The sequence below is a fragment of the Mobula hypostoma genome, chromosome 3 (genome assembly GCF_963921235.1).
Source record: "Mobula hypostoma chromosome 3, sMobHyp1.1, whole genome shotgun sequence".
Taxonomy (NCBI): domain Eukaryota; kingdom Metazoa; phylum Chordata; class Chondrichthyes; order Myliobatiformes; family Myliobatidae; genus Mobula; species Mobula hypostoma.
Genome location: NC_086099.1, coordinates 231,121,445 through 231,141,298, shown reverse-complemented (window position 1 = coordinate 231,141,298; position 19,854 = coordinate 231,121,445). Strand labels below are relative to the sequence as shown.

General features: G+C 46.2%; 1 protein-coding gene across 2 annotated transcripts in view; it reads left to right on the top strand.

The window, feature by feature from the left end:
• The window catches only part of LOC134344617 (poly(U)-binding-splicing factor PUF60-like), a 67,407-nt gene extending 52,218 nt beyond the window's left edge, over positions 1-15,189 (top strand). The window contains exons 8-11 of one of the 2 annotated variants that reach the window (XM_063044738.1): positions 845-1,035; positions 7,875-8,016; positions 13,063-13,301; positions 14,329-15,189. In XM_063044738.1, coding sequence (XP_062900808.1) covers positions 845-1,035; positions 7,875-8,016; positions 13,063-13,301; positions 14,329-14,628 — 872 coding nt within the window. In that variant the 3' untranslated portion in view covers positions 14,629-15,189. The remainder of the gene's footprint in view (positions 1-844; positions 1,036-7,874; positions 8,017-13,062; positions 13,302-14,328) is intronic. The other variant, XM_063044737.1, reaches the window with a different exon arrangement.
• The last annotated feature ends 4,665 nt before the right edge of the window (positions 15,190-19,854 follow it).

Below are 19,854 nucleotides of genomic sequence, written 5' to 3'. Positions count from 1 at the left end.
AGCCCAGTGAAGTGTGATCGACAGGTGGAGGTTTAAGGTTCTTGGTGTCTAATCTTTGCCAGCGTTGGAAAATACTGTGGCCCCTAATCTGGGACAAACAGCTGCTGCTAGACCCCACAGCAACAGGCTGCCGGCCAGTGCGGTGTGCAGTTCACACCAATGGGTACAGGGGGATGCATCATTGATCCTTGTTTGAGTCCCACCCTTTTGGTGTCCTGGTGGGCCAGACACCACCTTCCTGCAGAGTTTCTTTCTGCCTCCACATACAGTCCCCATGGATCAGCTCTCTGCACCTTTCAAAGTCTGTACAAAACAATACACGTTTGCAGAAGCCTACTGCAGCCTAAAGAGGTGCAGCCTGGCGCAAGTAACTGAATTTCACACTCCCACCTGTGTGAGGACCGCATTGGAAATGAAAGAGACATGACAAAGGTAAGAGAGGCCGGCTTGCATTTTGTGTGGATGGGTAAATGCCCTGGAGTTGTGTCGTAAGGGCAGAGGGCTGCCAAGGAGAATGTTAGTGGCCACACTTGAAATGGGTGTGTATAGTGGTGGCGGGGATTGGGAGAGCCTGGGGGTGGAGGTGGGAAGAGGTTCAGGGACTCTGCTGGGAGGATGATGATGAGGAGAGTGTTTGGCGGGGGGGGGGAGTAGCTGTAATAACGGAGTATATATGGAGAATGGTTAGGGGTGGGCTTGAGAGGGGTGGGGAATGGAGAACCTCTGACAGGGTGTTGTGGGATAGAGCATGGTGCCCATTCTTGGGCTTTGTGATGGCAGGTGCTGGGTGTTGTCTCAGAGGGCCCTGTCTGTACGTGAACACTGAACCTGTTCCCTTGTGCAGAATACGAGAAGGCCCAGTCCTCGCAGGATGCCGTTTCCTCCATGAACCTCTTTGACCTTGGCGGACAGTTCCTACGAGTTGGGAAAGCGGTGACCCCTCCGATGCCATTGATGACTCCTGCTGCGCCGGGTGGATTGCCTCCTGCTGCAGCTGTGGCAGCAGCCGCAGCAACAGCCAAGATCACAGCTCAGGTTGGTGAGGGTGGGTGAGCTGTAGTCGGCTTCCTTTTCTAGCTCAGAGGCTTCTGAGCTGGAGCTGGGCAGTGGCAGAGCTCTCATCGGGGCTGTTTGTAAAAACGTCGGTTTGTTACTGTCACACATACCGAAGTGTACCGGATAAACCTTGTTCTCTGTGCCTTCAATACAGATCATTTCAACATATAAAATATTGGCAGAGCTCAGCAAGTTGGGCAACATCTATAGAAACACCCTTATAGATGGCATGATTGATTTTTTAAAAGTTTATATTTAGAGATGCAGTGCAGAATAGACCCTTGTGGCCCTTCAACCCCCAACAAACTCGGATTTAACCCTAGCCTAATTATGGGACAATTTACCATGATAAATTAACCTATTCAATTGGTCTGCCATGTCCTTGCTCCCCATAATCAATTCACCTGTTTCTGACAAATGTAGGTCCCCTGCAGACAGAAACAGGTGAATTAATTATGGGGAGCAAGGACATGGCAGACCAATTGAATAATTACTTTGGTTCTGTCTTCATTAAGGAGGACATAAATAATCTTCCAGAAATAGTAAGGGACAGAGGGTCCAGTGAGATGGAGGAACTGAGTGAAATACATGTTAGTAGGGAAGTGGTGTTAGGTAAATTGAAGGGATTGAAGGCAGATAAATCCCCAGGGCCAGATGGTCTGCATCCTAGAGTGTTTAAGGAAGTAGCCCAAGAAATAGTGGATGCATTAGTGATAATTTTTCAAAACTCGTTAGATTCTGGACTAGTTCCTGAGGATTGGAGGGTGGCTAATGTAACCCCACTTTTTAAAAAAGGAGGGAGAGAGAAACCGGGGAATTATAGGCCGGTTAGCCTAACGTCGGTGGTGGGGAAACTGCTGGAGTCAGTTATCAAGGATGTGATAACAGCACATTTGGAAAGCGGTGAAATGATCGAACAAAGTCAGCATGGATTTGTGAAAGGAAAATCATGTCTGACGAATCTCATAGAATTTTTTGAGGATGTAACTAGTAGAGTGGATAGGGGAGAACCAGTGGATGTGGTATATTTGGATTTTCAAAAGGCTTTTGACAAGGTCCCACACAGGAGATTAGTGTGCAAACTTAAAGCACACGGTATTGGGGGTAAGGTATTGGTGTGGGTGGAGAATTGGTTAGCAGACAGGAAGCAAAGAGTGGGAATAAACGGGACCTTTTCAGAATGGCAGGCGGTAACTAGTGGGGTACCGCAAGGCTCAGTGCTGGGACCCCAGTTGTTTACAATATATATTAATGACTTGGATGAGGGAATTAAATGCAGCATCTCCAAGTTTGCGGATGACACGAAGCTGGGTGGCAGTGTTAGCAGTGAGGAGGATGCTAAGAGGATGCAGGGTGACTTGGATAGGTTGGGTGAGTGGGCAAATTCATGGCAGATGCAATTTAATGTGGATAAATGTGAAGTTATCCACTTTGGTGGCAAAAATAGGAAAACAGATTATTATCTGAATGGTGGCCGATTAGGAAAAGGGGAGGTGCAACGAGACCTGGGTGTCATTATACACCAGTCATTGAAAGTGGGCATGCAGGTACAGCAGGCGGTGAAAAAGGCGAATGGTATGCTGGCATTTATAGCGAGAGGATTCGAGTACAGGAGCAGGGAGGTACTACTGCAGTTGTACAAGGCCTTGGTGAGACCACACCTGGAGTATTGTGTGCAGTTTTGGTCCCCTAATCTGAGGAAAGACATCTTTGCCATAGAGGGAGTACAAAGAAGGTTCACCAGATTGATTCCTGGGATGGCAGGTCTTTCATATGAAGAAAGACTGGATGAACTGGGCTTGTACTCGTTGGAATTTAGAAGATTGAGGGGGTTCTGATTGAAACGTATAAGATCCTAAAGGGATTGGACAGGCTAGATGCGGGAAGATTGTTCCCGATGTTGGGGAGGTCCAGAACGAGGGGTCACAGTTTGAGGATAGAGGGGAAGCCTTTTAGGACCGAGATTAGGAAAAACTTCTTCACACAGAGAGTGGTGAATCTGTGGAATTCTCTGCCACAGCAAACTGTTGAGGCCAGTTCATTGGCTATACTTAAGAGGGAGTTAGATATGGCCCTTGTGGCTACAGGGGTCAGCGGGTGTGGAGGGAAGGCTGGGTTCTGAGTTGGATGATCAGCCATGATCACAATAAATGGCGGTGCAGGCTCGAAGGGCCGAATGGCCTACTCCTGCACCTATTTTCTATGTTTCTATGTTTCTACTACTCAGTATGGGACAACTTACCATGATAAATTAACCTACTACTCAGTATGGCATTCGACTGTGGGAGGAAACAGCAACACCTGGAAGAAACCTGTTCCACAGAGAGGATGTGCAAACTCCTCACAGAGGATGCTGGAATCAGACTTCGATGCCCTAAGCTGCAATAGCGTTGCACATACAGCTATGCTAAATTTCTCCAACTGCCAGTAAAAAGAATTTTCCCCTCCCTTCCCTTTCTTCATTTCCCCACTCGGGTGCCCCCCTTTACCTTTTCTGACCTACCAGTCACCTCCCCCTCTTTTCCTTTCTCCCGTGATCCACTCTTCTCTCCTCTCAGATTCCTCCTCCTTCAGCCGTTGACCTTTTCCACCCACCTGGCTTCCCCCTTCCCCCTTCCCCCCATCTCATTCTGGCATCTTCCCCCTTCCCCCCATCTCATTCTGGCATCTTCCCCCTTCCTTTCCAGTCCTGATGAAGGATCTCGGCCTGAAATTCGATTGAAGTTTAATTGTTATTTAACCGTACATGAATACTCATGGATAAAGCCAAATAAGTCGATGTTATTACGGAGTCATGTTGCAAAGACACACCCAACAATAAGCACACACAAGATCCCCATCACATAATAAGAGCATGCCACACCCCCCCACCCTAGACTTCATGCCCAGTCCTTGCACGTACAAGTCAACAAACCTATATCGAATCTCAGTAAATCTACGATGCAGAATATGGATACGTAGTCCAAATCACCCAGCACACTGATAATATCTGTTGACCGGCCACCGACGCCCTCAAGGTGGATCTGCGGCTTTGAGACCTTGTCCTTGCATATACAGGCATGTATAGAATATTAGTAAAGACGCAACCACACAAATATATATGTATATAGTCCAGAGGACTGGGTCCATTTGAAGTCTGTAGTCACCATAACTGCGCTACGCTGCCCCAGTAGAACATGCTGGTTTGGACGCCTCTCCTCTGGCAGCTGAAAAGCATGTGGCCCTGCAGCTTGAGGCCGGGAGTCCACTGAGTGCAGCCAAAAAAGAAAAATCTGCAGTCAGCAACAACAAAGCTTGTCTTCTGCCAAGTGAATCCCTGGGAAGGCAGCTCCGATTCTGTTCTGCATACCGTGCCACACCACTCCTGGTGAAGTGCAACGGCTTCAGGCCTAGTCCTCACTATGACCGAGGACCAAACTCCCTCCTTTCAACCCTGCACTCATCTAATAAATCAGTGAATTGAACTTGTGTCATACCAGATAATGTCCAAAGAGGTCTTGCGATCATGACAGCCACTCACTGTTTGACCTTAAGCCTCCATCGACTCAGGCAGCAGCGTGTTGCACAGCTCCTTGATTAGCTCCACCAGCGAGCAACTTCCTGATGGTGTGGACCTGCAGCGCTTTTAAGTTTTTACTGTATAGCAGGATCTTGTGATCATTAGAAATCTGTTTAAGTAGAACAGTAGCACCTTTTGTTGACCAGTAGAAGCCACTGCAAACAGTTATGCTGCCATCTTGTCGGAAATGTCAACTGTTTATTCATTTCAGTCAATGTTGCATGACCTGCTAAGTTCCTCCAGTGTTTGGTGGGTGTTGCTCTGGATTTCCAGCATCTCTTGTGTTTATCTTCTCATCACATCAGTGTAGTGAGATAGTATAAGGTATAATAACAATGAAGTGTTACAGAGAAAGTGCAGTGCTGAGAGACACTAGGGTGCAAGGCCATAATGATGTATATTGTGATGTCAAGACTCTATCTTATACCAGGGGACTGTTCAATAGTCTTGTAACAGTGGTAGAAGCTGTCCTTGAGCCCACTGGTATGTGTTTTCAGGCTTTTGTGTCTTCTGCCCACTGGGGATGGGGGAGGAGGAAGCTCTTTTCTCCTTCCCATCTTGTTAGGCAAGGGTGGCTTGCTATTTGGCCAAATACTCACTGGAATCAGTCTGCAGGGGGTCTTTGTGCTCCCTGTGATAGGTGAAACAGCATCCTTGTCGATGAATGAGCTGAGACGGAGCAATACACACAAAATATTGGAGGAATTCAGCAGGCCAGGCGGGCCAAGGCCCTTCAACAGGACTGGAGGAAAAATAAAATGATTAGAGTTAAAAGGTGGGAGGAGGGGAGGGAGGGCAAAGCACAAGGTGATAAGTGAAACTGGGAGGGGGGGCTGAAGTAAAGATCTGGGAAGTTGATTGGTGAAAGAGATACAGGGCTAGAGAGAAGGGAAATCTTGTAGGGGAGGACAGAAAGCCGTGGAAGAAAAGGGGAGAGCAGCACCAAGGGAGCTGATGGACAGGCAAGGGTGATGGAGGTGAGAGGGGGAAAAGGGGATGGGAATGGTGGAGGATGGGCCATTACCGGAAGTTCGAGAAATCGATGTTCATGCTATCAGGTTGGAGGCCGCCCAGATGGAATATAAGTGTTGTTCTTCCAACCTGAATGTGACCTGATTGTGACAGTGTGACAGTGGGGGAGGCCATGGATAGACGTATGGGAAGTGGAATTAAAATGGGTGGTTGCTGGGATCTCTGCTTTTTCTCGGTGAAGCGGTTTTTCAATCTACATCTGGTTTCATTGATATACTCCTGTATATCGGCCATATCAGGAGCACCGGACACAGTATATGACCCCAACAGACTCAAGTAAAGTGTCACCTCACCTGGAAGGACTTTTTGGGGTCCTGAATGGTGGTGAGTGAGGTAGTGTTCATCTTGCAGGGATAAGTGCCAGGAGGGAGATCAGTGGGAAGGGGGTTGGGAAGCAGTCTCCGCGGGAAGCAAACATTGTGTGTGGTGGTGGGGGGGGGCTGGGGGAAGAAAGTTGTGCTTGGTGGTGGGATCCCTTTGGAGATGGCGGAAGTTTTGGAGAACTATGTGCTGGACACAGGCTGGTGGGGTGGTAGGTGAGGATGAGGAACCCTGTCCCTGGGAGGTTGGGATGAGAGCAGACGTGTGTGAAATGAGAGTTGCGGTTGAGGGTATTGTTGATGGTGGAGGAAGGGAAGCCCCTTTCTTTGAAGAAGGAGGACATATCCTTCGTTCTGGAATGAAAAGCCTCATCCTGAGAGCAGATGTGATGGAGATGCAGGAGTTGAGAGAAGGGGATCGTGTTTTTACAACGCCTTGTATTCCCTCTGGGTAGCCTCCAACCTGACAGCACGAACATTGATTTCTTGAACTTCTGATAATGGCTCATCCCTTCCCTCCACCATTCCCCATCCCTCTTTTTCCTCGCACTTTATCGCCTTACCTGCCCATCGCCTCCCTCTGCTGCTCCAACCCCTTTTCATTCTTCCAGTTGCCTTCTGTCTTCTCCTATCAGATTCTTCCTTCTCCAGCCCTGTATCTCTTTCACTAATCAACTTCCCAGCTCTTTCCTTCACTCCTCCTTCTCCTTCCCTATCCCCCTCCTGGCTTCACCTATCACCTTGTTTCTCTCTTCCCTCCCCTCACCTTTTAACTCTACCCCTCATCTTTTGTTTTCCCAGTCCTGCCGAAGGGTCTCGGCCAAAATGTCGACTACTCTTTTCCATAGATGCTGCCTGGCCTGCTAGGTTCCTCCAGCTTTTTGTGTGTGTGTTGCTTGGATTTCCAGCATCTGCAGATTTTCTCTTGTTTGAGATGAGACTGGGGGAAGTTTTCAGATTGTGATTAGTAAAGATTTCATAAGATCAGGTGCAGCTGAGATTCAACAGACTGATGCTAGGACTGGTCATATTCAACGAGGTTAAGCAGGCTGTTGTGTCATGGTGAGTTTAGAGGAGTAAGATGTGATCTCAGTGAAACAGAATGGGACTGATAGGCTTGATGTGGAATTTGTATGTCACCTGGCTGGTGTGTGTGTTTCTAGATATCAGTTCTCTAAGTCATAGACTGTTGATTCAGAACAAGGATGCAAAGAGGTTTCTTCAAAGTGCAAAGTACATTTAATATCAGGTGTATATATACAACTTTTAGACTTGTTTATTTGCAGGCAGGCACAAAACAAAGAAACACAATAGAACCCATTTTTAAAAAAAACATTTGACAAAGACTGTCAAACACCCAATGTGTGGGGGGGAAAAAAAACAAATCATGCAAACAAAAAATACACAGAACAAGAACCACAGAGTCCCCAAAAGTGAATCGACAACTGTGGAAGCGAGTTCCGCACTGAGGCGAGTGAAGCACTATACTTGGGCTGTGACAGCTGTCGGTGAGTATGTTCACAGGAGGGATGTTAAGGCAGGCAGGAGATTGAGTTGGTGCAGGAAAGTGGTACAAGCATAGAAAATTAGCTGTAAATAGTGGAGCCTGATGGATTACTACTTGTATCCTTTTTCAGAGCTATTACAAGAGACACAAGATTCTGGACATTTCCCAGGCGGGTGATTAGATGCTGAGCCTGAAGGGACAGTTATGTCTGACAGTTTGTTTTGGTGTCAATGTTTCAGTTATTGTTATAGTCAGAAATACTTTAGTTACTGCCGCAGCCCGATTGCAGCATGTTTCAGTAACCTGGCAATGTTAACTGAACTGCCAATTTTAGTAATCCAATTGAGGCAGTAGTTTGGGCTGTTCTCGTGATGTCTGTCTTGTCTTGTCTTGCCTGCAGGAGGCTGTGGCTGGGGCAGCGGTGCTCGGTGTTAGTGGTCTTTCAGCGCCAGGGCTGGTTACTCCAGCACTTACCCTTGCACAACCACTGGGTGCATTGCCACAAGCGGTCATGGCAGCCCAGGCCCCAGGTGTCATTACAGGTCAGTAACATATGTTCACTACAGCTGTGGGGTATTTTTTAACTGGTTACTGAGCTGATTTTATCTTATAAAATGTTTTATTGTTTAATAAGATGTTGGTTATATCTTATAAGATCTTACAAGAAGTTTATAAGATGCCTAATTATCTCTACTTCCATCACTTTCCCTGGCAGTGTTTTCCATGCACCTATCAAAACCAAGCAAAAGCCTCATAAATCTTAAACCTTTCCTCTCATTTTGAAGCTATGCCTTGAAGTGTCTAACGTTTCTATCCTACAGAAAAGACATTGGCCACCTGCCCTGAATCTGCCCCTCATGTTAAAAACCATAGGATCAAGAACCTGCAAGTTCTGTCTTAAGTATACAAAATGACTTAGTCTGCACAACTGTCTGTGGTAATGAATTCCAGATTCACCACCTTTTGGCTAAATAATTTTCCCTTATTTCTGATCTAAATAGCTGTCTTTCTCCCCACTATTGGAAATATCCTCTCTGCATCCAAGTCCTTTCACCATTCAACAGGTTTCAATGAAGTCACACATCATTCTTTTGAATTCTAGTGAATACAGGCCCAGAGCCAACAAATGCTTTTCATATGGCAAGCCCTTCAATCCTGGAATCATTTTTGTGAACCTGCTTTGAACTCTCTCCAGTTTGAGAACAACATTTCTTAGATGAGGAGCCCCAAACTGCTCATGCAGTTCAAGTGAGGCAGTGCTTTATAAAGCCTCAATGTTACATCCTTTTGTACTCTAGTTGTAGAAAACATAGAAAACCTACAGCACAATACAGGCCCCTCGGCCCACAATGCTGTGCTGAACATGTCCTTACTTTAGAAGTTACCTCGGGTTACCCATTGCTCTCTATTTTTCTAAGCTCCATGTACCTACCCAGGAGTCTCTTGAAAGACCCTATCGTATCCGCCTCCACCACAGCTGCTGGCAGCACTTACCCCTGACATCTCCTCTGTACCTACTTCCAAGCTCCTTCCTCCTAGCCGTATAATTTTCTAGATCTCTATCATTACCTAGTTTTTTGAATCTTTCATAAGCTTTTGTTCTTGACTAGATTTTCAATTGCCTTTGTACACTACGGTTCCTGTACCCTACCATCCTTTCCCTGTCTCATTGGAACATACCTATGCAGAACATCACGCAAATATCCCCTGAACATTTGCCATATTTCTGCCATACATTTCCCTGAGAACATCTGTTCCCAATTTGTCCTTCGAAGTTCCGGCCTGATAGCTTCATATTTCCCCTTACTCCTTTCCCAACTTGTCTGTTCCTATCCCTCTCCAATGCTGTGGTAATAGGGGTAGAATTGTGAGCACTATCTCCAAAATGCTCTCCCACTGAGAGACCTGACACCTGACCTTGCATTAAAATAAACACATCTCAGACCATCAGTCTGAGCGTATCCCTTATCTATCATTTTTGTGAACCTGCTTTGAACCCTCTCTATTTGTTAGCCAACTGCCCCTTCCTGTGTCTCTTCAGTTCGGTTCCCACCCCCCCAGCATTTATAGTTTAAACTCTCCCCAACAGCCTTAGCAAACCTCCCTGCCAGGATATTGGTTCCCTTGGGATTCAAGTGCAACCTGTCTTTTTTTGTACAGGTGATGCCTGCCCCGAAAGAGGTCCCAATGATCCAGAAATCTGAATCTCTGCCCCCTGCTCCAATCCCTCAGCCATGCATTTATTCCCCACCTCACTCTATTCCAATACTCACTGTCGCGTGGCACAGGCAACAATCCTAAGATTACTACCTTTGAGATCCTGCTTCTCAAGCTTCTTTTCTAACTGTCTGTAGTCTGTTTTCAGGACCTCCTCCCTTTTCCTTCTTATGTTGTTGGTACCAATATGTATCACGACCTTTGGTAGTTCACCGTCACACTTGAGGATATTGCAGATGTGATTAAAAACATCCCGGACCCTGGCACCTGGGAGGCAAACTACCATCCATGTTTGTTTCCTGCGTCCACAGAATCACCTGTCTGACTCCCTTAACTACAGAGTCCCATATCACTGCTGCCATCCTCTTCCTTTCCCTACCTTTCTGAGCCACAGGGCCAGACTCTGCGCCACTGTTACTTCCCCCATGTAGGTCGTCCCTCCCCCAATAGTACTCAAACAGGAGTACTTATATTTAAGGGGGGGGGCAGCCATTGGGCTACTCTCTAGTATCTGACTCTTGCCCTTCCCTCTCCTGACTGCTACCCACTTATCTGTCTCCGGACTGAATACTAACATTGCATTTGCCTTCCTCTCTTCTGACCCAAACTGCAAGTTAACTTGTAGAGAATCTTACATTCTTTTTTCTGATTTCTGAGTTTTCTCCCCATTTTGAAAATAGCTTATTACCCTATTCCTACTACCAAAGTACGTGACCATGCACTTCCCTATTCTATAGTCCGTCTGATATTTTGCCTGTTCTCCCAATTTGTCTAAGCCCTCCTTCAGTTTGTTTCCTCAACACTACCTGTCCCTCCACCTATCTTTGTGTCATCGGCAAAGTTGGCCACAGAGCATCATCTAAATCATTGACGTATGAAAGTGGTCTCAACACTGACCCCTGCTGTTACATCTTGTAACACCGAATCATAGAACTATTCGGAAGAAGAACAAGTGAGTCCGAAGTGTGATTCTAACTTTGTTTTACTTTAAGCAAGGCATGCGTGCATCATGTGGTATGGATTTCTCATTTTTGCATATAACCCATAATGAACTGGCTTGCCCACAGAAGGCAAAGAGTGGTTGTAGATGGGTCATATTCTGCATGGAGGTCGGGTCACCGGTGGTGTGCCTCAGGGATCTGTCCTGGGACCCCTATTCTTTGTGATTTTTATAAATTACCTGAATGAAGAAGTGGAGGGATGGGTTAGTAAATTTGCTAATGACACAAAGGTTGGAGATGTTGTGGATAGTGTGGAGGGCTGTCAGAGGTTATAGCGGGACATTGATAGCATGCAAAAATAGGCTGAGAAGTGGCAGATGGAGTTCAACCCAGATAAGTGTGAAGTGGTTCATTTTGGTAGGTCAAATATGATGACAGAATATAGTATTAATGGTAAGACTCTTGGCAGTGTGGAGGATCAGAGGGATCTTGGGGTCCGAGTCCATAGGATATTCAAGGCTGCTGCGAGGTTGACTCTGTGGTTAAGAAGGCATACGGTGCATTGGCCTTCATTAGTTGTGGGATTGAGTTTAAAAGCCGAGAGGTAACGTTGCAGCTATATAGGACCCTGGTCAGGCCCCACTTGGAGTACTGTGCTCAGTTCTGGTCACCTCACTACAGGAAGGATGTGGAAATCATAGAAAGGGTGCATAGGAGTTTTACAAGGATGTTGCCTGGATTGGGGAGCATGCCTTATGAAGACAGGTTGGGTGAACTTGGCCTTTTCTCCTTGGAGCGACGGAGGATGAGAGGTGACCTGGTAGATGATGATGAGAGGCATTGATCGTGTGGATAGTCAGGATTTTTCCAGGCTAAAATGGCTAGCACGAGAGGGCACAGTTAAGGTGCTTGGTACTAGGTACAGAGGAGATGTCAGAGTTAAGTTTTTTACGCAGAAGGTGGTGAGTACGTGGAATGGGCTGCCGGCGACAGTGGCGGAGGTGGATACGATAGGGTCTTTGAAGAGACTCCTGGATAGGTACATGGAGCTTCGAAAAATAGAGGGCTATGGGTAACCCTAGGTAATTTCTAAGGTGAGGACATGTTCGGCACAGCTTTGTGGGCCAAAGGGCCTGTATTGTGGTATAGGTTTTCTATGTTCTCTGTTTATGAATTATTAAAATAAAGCATGAATGCTTAAATATTACTGAAATATTAAATGCATACCTGCAGCACATCACGAGTCGCCAGTAGCCAACCGGAAAAGGCCTCCTTTATTTCTACTCTTTGCTTCCTGCCAGTCAGCCAATCTTCTGTCTATGCTAGCATCTTTCTTGTAATACCATGGACACTTGCCTTGTTAAGCAGCTTCACATACAGTGGCTTGTGAAAAGCTGTCTGAAAGTCTAGGTGAACAACATCCACTGACTTGCCAATGTGTATCCTGCCTGTTTTTTTCCTCAAAGAATTCCAACAGATTTGTTAGGCAAGGTTTTCCCTGTAGGAAACCATGCTGAGTTTGGCCTATTTTGCATGTTTCTCCATGTACCCTGAAACCTCATCCTTAATAATGGACTCCATCGTCCTTCCAACCATTGAGGTAAGGCTAACCGGCCTATAATTTTCTTTCTTCTGCCTCCCTCCCATCTTAAAGAATGGAGTGACATTTGCAATTTTCTTTTCCTCAGGAACCATGCGAGTAGCTAGTGATTCTTGAAAAATGCCTTCATAATCTCTTTAGCCACCTCTCTCAGAACCTTGGGTGTAGACAGGCTGGGCCGGGTGTCCTCAGTCTTCAGACTGTTCACCTTTCCAAGCACCCTCTCAGTAATAGCAATGACACTCACATCTGTCCCCTGCCACTCTTGCATTTCTGGCATTCTGCAGGTGTCTTCCACAGAGAAGGTGCAAAACAATTATTAAGTTGCCGTCATTTTTTTGTCACCCATTACTACCTCTCCAGCATCTTGGAGAACTTGTAGACTTTGGCTGTCTTGCCTGCTTTTGTTTCTCCAGATAAACCCAGACAGCCTCTATGATGTTGAGATTGGGGCTCTGTGGATTCGGGCATTGCTTCCTCAGCACTACCTACCCCTCCACTTATCTTCATATCATCTGCAAATTGCCACAAAGCCATCAGTTCCATTATCTAAATCATTGACAAACACTGTGAAAAGGTAGTGGTTCAATGCTGACCCTTGAGGAACACAGGACTGGTCCTTAGAAATAATAACACTAGGAATTTTAAAGTTACTGACCCTCTGCAAATGTTATCCACGAATGAGGACTGGCTCATGGACCTCTGCTTTCCTTCTGCAGTCCACAATCAGCTCCTTGGTCTTGCTGACATTTGAGTAAGTGGTTGTTATGATATCACTCAGGCAGATTTTCACTTTTCAGTGTAACAGTGAGGACCATTGTCTCTTGCAGGTGTGACTCCAACTCGTCCAGCTGTGTCTTTGCCAGTCAGTATCCCGCAGGTGGGGGTGGTTAACCCTGTCCTTGCCACACCTCCAGCAACTACTGGTACAGCAGAAGTGAAGAAGGAAGATGAAGAGAAGTTGCTGGACACTGAGCGGCTGGAAATGTTGAGTGAGCAGGAGCATATGAGCATTTCCGGCAGCAATGCCAGGCACATGGTGATGCAGAAGCTGTTGCGCAAACAGGAGGTGAGCAAAATCGGCTGGAGGTAACGTCACCGAAATCTAGAGCATTAAGAGCCAGTGAGCAGTGTGAAGATATTAGTAAGATAAGAAGTAGGAAGGAGAGAGTGGGGTTGAAGTAACTGTCAGTGAGAACCGGTGAGCAGTACAGAGATGTTAGCCATGATGTCAGGCAGGCTTGGATGCAAGGGAAACAGTGTGGTGCCTCATTTCTGACTGGGCCCTGCTTGGAGCCACACCCCAGTTCTTGATACTGTACCAGGCAGGAAAATTGGTCTTGGAAGGAATTGAAAGGTTGAATTGGAGGGTGCACAAACTGGCCTTGTCTATGAGCGGAAAGTACTTAAATTGGGAAGATGAAGAGGATTTCTCTGGGTAGTTCAGAATGGGGAGGCATCATCTTGAAATCAGAAACTGGAACTCTTGTCCATCCTTGTCATCCCATTTGTCATCACTGACATGATGTGAAATTTGTTGCTTTGGGTGCAACAGTGCAGTGCAAACACATTGCTACAAATTACCACAAAAATAAATGGTGCTGAAAGAAAAACGAGGTAGCGTTTATGGAGTTCAGAAATCTGATGCCGTGGGGGTGGTTGGGAAGAAGCTGTTTCTAAAGTGTTCAGGCTCCTGTACCACCTCCCTGATGGTAGCAACAAGAAGAGGGCTTTTCCTTGGATGGTGATAGTTCTTTACAATAGATGTCTCCCTTGAGGCACCACCTTTTGAAGATGATCATTGGTAAGGAATGTTGTACCCATCCTGGAGCTGGTTGAGTGTAGCCCCGTGTGATCCAGTGCAGCACATCCATGCTTGGCAGTAATGCAACCAGTAATTGTGGTCTTCCGGATGAGACGGAATGAGGGTTTAAAGAGGAATTCATCTATTTGCAGATAACCCGTTACCTTGAGAAGTAGCGTTGGGGTCCAGGAAACTTGTTTTTGTGTTACTGTACTGGTGCTGGGCTTGGAGGGTACAGTCAGGTCCATGCCATGACATTGTAGCCTACAATAACTGGTGCTTCTTGTTTCAGTCTACAGTGATGGTCTTGCGGAATATGGTGGGTCCCGAGGACATTGATGATGATCTGGAGGGCGAAGTAACGGAGGAATGTGGTAAATTCGGGGCTGTGAACCGTGTGATCATCTACCAGGAGAAGCAGGGCGAGGAGGAGGATGCCGAGGTGATTGTTAAGATCTTTGTGGAATTTTCCATGGCTACGGAGATGCACAAAGCCATCCAGGCTCTTAATGGGCGGTGGTTTGGAGGACGGAAGGTGGTTGCAGAAATCTATGATCAGGATCGGTTTGATAACAGTGACCTGTCTGCATGAACTCGAGGGCATGGCGAACTGTGGTGAAAAGATGTGGGCTCAGCTGTGGTTCAGGGACCACATTCAGCAGCTGATGTCCCATCACCCACTCGAAGCTGGGACCTCGGGCTACTGCACATGGACCCAATGCGTTTCCACTTCGTCAACTGACACAGTGCTGTGTTTGCCTCCTTGTTACACTCTGCTGTTTCTCCACTCAGCCTCAAAACCCGGTGGACCAAGGTGCAGACTTGTAACAATGTGGAGCTCAGCCCGGACCACCCAGTTTATCCTGGTGAACGTGTCACTGGTTGGATGAATTATTTCAGTGGGTGAGAATCACAGAATGTTTAGGGTTTGTTGCCCTAGATGAAGCTATGGACTTGGGTTCTCTGGTGATTTTTGACGCAGAGTTCAGGTCCATGGCGTCAGCACAGAACATGTGGATTTGGCCTAGATTCACAGACTGCTCTCCAGGTGGTTAATTCAGTATGAGTGTATTTTTTTTTTAAAACTCTGTTTTGGCTGCAAAGATGTGGACATTGTAGGCAAGTTACTGTTTCATTTCTATTAAAGAAATTATTGAATAAAAACACTTGCAGTGATTGCCTTGTCTGTTCTGGCAGTAACTGGAAAGAATGGAAAGAAGATTTATGAAGATTTTGCCAGGACTGAGGTACAGCGAGAGTTTGGACAGGTTAGGACTTTATTCCTTGGAGTGTGGAGGACTGAGCATGGCCTTAGAGGTATATAAAATCACGAGGGGCATACGCTCAGCCTTTTTCTCCAGGAAAGGAATGCAAACATGAGGGCATAGGATGAAGGTGAGGGGACCCGAGGAGCAACTTAGGAGGGTGAGAGCTATGTGGAATAAGCTGACAGAGGAAGTAGATGAAGCAGGTATAATTGAGAGTTAAAATTTTTATTGTTACAATATTGTTAAGTTTTTATTGTTACAAACAGTGCAGATCAGGCCCTTCCAGCCACAACATCCCAGGAATCCCAAAATCCTGATTAACCTTAACCTAATCATGGGACAAATTACAATGACAAAACAGCCTTCCTGGTATGCCGTTGGACTGAGAGAGGAAGCTGGAGCACCTAGAGAAAACCTATGCATTCTATGGGGAGGACATACGCGACTTCTTTTGGAAAAGTACTGGAACTGACCTCTGAACTCTGGAACGCCCAGCGCTGTAATTGTACTAACCACTACACTACCATGGCTCCATCATCAGCAGCAATTTCTTATAGATATAACAAAGTTCAGAGTCTAAAATCTGACACATTTCACCTTCTCACATTTATGAATATACCTATGTGGGCATTGACATTTTTCAGCGGATCTCCACAACAGTGCAGATATCAAGGGTTCATTATTTTGAAGTTTGCAGTCATATTGTAGGGATACATTACATTCCTCACCATTTGTCAGATGATTCTCTTATTTAGAGATACAGCATGGTAACGGAACCTCTGTTACTGTGCCTGTGGGGCCCAGCTACACACAATCAATCATCTTGTGAGGGGTCTGGGCCCAATATGTCGACTGTTTATTCCCATCCATAAATGCTGCCTTCCCTGCTGAATTCTTTCAGTATTTTGTGTGCGTGTATGTTCTGAATTTCCAGCATCTGTAGAATTTCCTGTGTTTCTCTGTTTATCCTACTAACCCTTGCATCTTTGGAATGTGGGAAACCAGAACACCCAGAGGAAACCCACACGGTCATGGGGAGAATGTACAATCTTACAGATAGTGGCGGAACTGAACTTGGGTCACTTGTGCTGTAATAGTGTTACACTAACGGCTACACTACTGCGAAGGGCTGTCAGCTTAAAATAAGACCAGAAGACAGGAGTAGTATTCGGCTGTTCAGCCTACCAAGTCTGCTCTGCCATTACATGGCTGATTCACTATCTCTCAAACCCATTTTCTGGCCTGATAACCTGTGACACCCTAACCAATCAAGAACCTATCAACTTCCACTTTAAATAAAACTGCTGATTTGGCCTCCACAGCTGCACGTGGCGATGAATTCCATGGATTTGCCACTCTCTGACTAAAGGAAACCCTTCTAATCTCTGTTCTAAATGGACGTTCCTCTTTTTCTCTTCCTATAGATTGGGCACCATAGTAGTGCAGCAGTTAACATGATACCATTACAGCTTGGGCTGTCGGAGGTTGGAGATCAGTCCTGGTGTCCTCTGTCAAGAGTTTGTATATCCTCTCCGTTGAATGCTTGGGTTTTCTCTGGGTGCTCTGTTGGAGGAAACTAGTCCAAAGATGTGCTGGTTAGTAGATCATTGTAATTTTTCCCAGGGTTAGGCTAGGGTTAAATTAGGATTTGAGGGTTGCTGGGAATCGTGGCTCAAAGGGCCAAGAAGGGCATGCTCTGATTTTACAGCATGTTCTGTTTCTCAGACTAGTGACATCCAGTCTCAGCCCTGTCCACCAATAGAACTGCTGGCTCAGTTTCAATCATGTGATGTCTGTGGGGGTATCTGCAAGTTTTCTGAGACCCATGTGTGTTCTGTCCTGACCAGAGGTTCTGGTTTCCTTCCATATCCTGCTGGTGGATTCACCGGCTGCTGTAAATTGTCCTTGGTGAGTGAGGTGGAATATTGGGGAGGTGATTGGAATGTGGGCACATTCAGTGATGCTCATGTTTCTGTACCATGAGGTCCAGTTTCATCAGCACCGTGGGATGTTCTATTGTTGGAGCTGTATAACATAGAAACAGGCCCTTCAGCCCTTTGTCGATCTTCAGCACTTGCTTCTCATAGGGATCACCCTATTCAAGACCCTTGTCCATTTGTCTCTCCTCACTGATCTCCCTGCAGGCACCTACCCCAGGTGCCCCTTCTCCATCCCTTTCCCTCATGCTTCACTATCTTATCAGATACCTCCTTCAGCCCTTTACCTCTTATCTCCTCCTATTTCCTCACCTTCCCCCTCACCTAGCTTCAACTATCACTTGTATTCCTCCCCAACCCCTTCCTCATTTTGGCTTCTTTCCCTTTCCCTTCCGTTCGGGTGCAGATGAAAGGAACGATGTTCCTCTCCATTAATGCGGTTTGATCTGAGTTACGCCATTTTTTTTGTTTCAGCATCATGGGTCCATTCTAATTCAAAGGGTTCAGGGTAAATAGCACAGGTGAGACAAATGAGTCTGGAGATCTGGAGCAGCACTGGATGCCCGAGGAACTCAGTGGGTCGGGCAGCATCTGTGAAGGGAAATGGACAGTCAATGGACTTATCCTCTGGAGTCCTGATGAAATGTTTCAGTTCTCTCCATCCTTAACTTGAAAGTTACTTGATTTCTTCAAACCTCTTAAAACCCCACCAGTAAATGTCCCAATCAGCACTGGTGCAGTTTGATCTGAGTGTTTTATTATTTTGAAGCATTATTAGATTTCTAGCGCCTGCAATCTCTTGCCCTTTCATTAAGCTTTCAGGATAGAAATTGTATAAGGAGTGTTAAGTTGCAAAGGGGGAGGAAAATGTTTATTGTTGACAGGCCATTGACGGGAGAGATTCTCATCTGTGAGACCAGTGCTGGAGTCGTGTCGGGACAGAGCAGCCTGCCCTGTCTTCAGCATTCCAGCTAGGTACAGTCCCTTCAATGATCCTGTGCATTTTTGAGAGTGATGCTAGTGGAAGAAGCTTCCAAAGAAAGTACTTGAAGCAGGTACAGTGATGGCATTCAATAGACGTTTGGATACATTGTGGAGAGGAAAAGTGCAAGTGAAACAGGCAAATGGGAGGAGCTCAGTGGGCACTTGGTTAGCTTGGATGTGTTGGGCTGAAGGGTCTGTTTTTGTGCTGTATTACTCTGACTGACAAGAAGAACAAACTGTACCTGTTAACCTGTGTTAAAAGGGGGCAGGAACGTAGCAGTGAGAAGAGATCTTGTTCAAATCTGATTTGCTGCTTCATGTCGGTGGGTTGTAATTGCCACCAGGTAATCAGTAGCATGGCGGTTAGTGCGATGCTGTTCAATTCCACCATCCCTAAGGAGCCTGTACGTGCTCCCCGTGGAATATGTGGGTTTCCTCGGGGATACCTGGTTTCCTCCCTCAGTCCAAAGATGTACCTAGTAGGTTAATTGGGTTCGTCGGGGGTTGCTGGAGCCGCTCGACGAGCCGCAAGGGCGTACTCTGCGTTGGATCACCAAATAAATGTGAAACAGGAGATGAGTGAAAAGAGCATTTGACCTGGCTGATATCCTCAGACAGCTACCAGATAGGCTAACAGATGACCACTGGAAACGTGAACCCAGCTGGTGTAAACCCTCAACATTCTTGGGGCGCAGTGGATTAGCATAGCGTTATTCCACCGCCAGCGACTGGTGTTCAATTCCCACCATACGTTCTCCTGTGACCACGTAGATTTCCCCCGGGTGCTTCAGTTTCATCCCGCGTTCCAAACACTTGCAGGTTAGAAGGTTAATTGGTCACGGGTGTCTTTGGGTTGCGTGGGCGAGTTGGGCCGGTGATCGCGCTGTATTTCTAAATTAAATTAATCTAGGAGAGTGAGGTTTGTACTTGGATAGCACAGGCTTTGACTTGGTGGTTTTAGGAGGACGCAATTGCCTGTACTTGGGATGAGGGTTTAGTTTTGTAATCAGGGAGGTGACGAGTGGATGTTGAGAGAATATTTTGCTAAATCAGGGTATCTGCAAGTTGGGAGCATTCAGATAGAGGTGAGAACACTTCGGCCCATTTAAAGCAATACTATCTGCCTGCCCATGCTCCATATATTCTTCCCTCTAAATCAGTCCTGATCAAGCGGGGTTCCCAAACTTTTTTCATGTCATGGACCAATACTGTTAAGCAAGGGGTCTGTGGACACCTGGATACAAACTCCGTAAGGTTCAAAATAAAACGTCACCTGTCCATTTCCCTTGTAGATGGTCCTTCACCTGCTGAGTTCCTCCAGCACTCTGTTAATGTATATCTCTGGTCTTCTCCACCTGTTCAATTGGACATTTCTGCCGTAGTAGAAACAGACATTGTATTCACGAAGTTCCACGCTATTTCCCCAGTCTTCGAGAAATGGGAGATTTTAAAAGAAGGTTACGACTTTGTTTATTAATTTACTCTCAATCACGAGTTTGGAGTGAGAGTGATTTTTATTTATCTCAAATTTTGGAGAGTCGTGTGAATTATGTAAGAACGAGTTTCATTGTCGAACGACCAAAACAAGGGTTAAGCAGACCAGACACAATAACTTTGCAATGGTGCCCC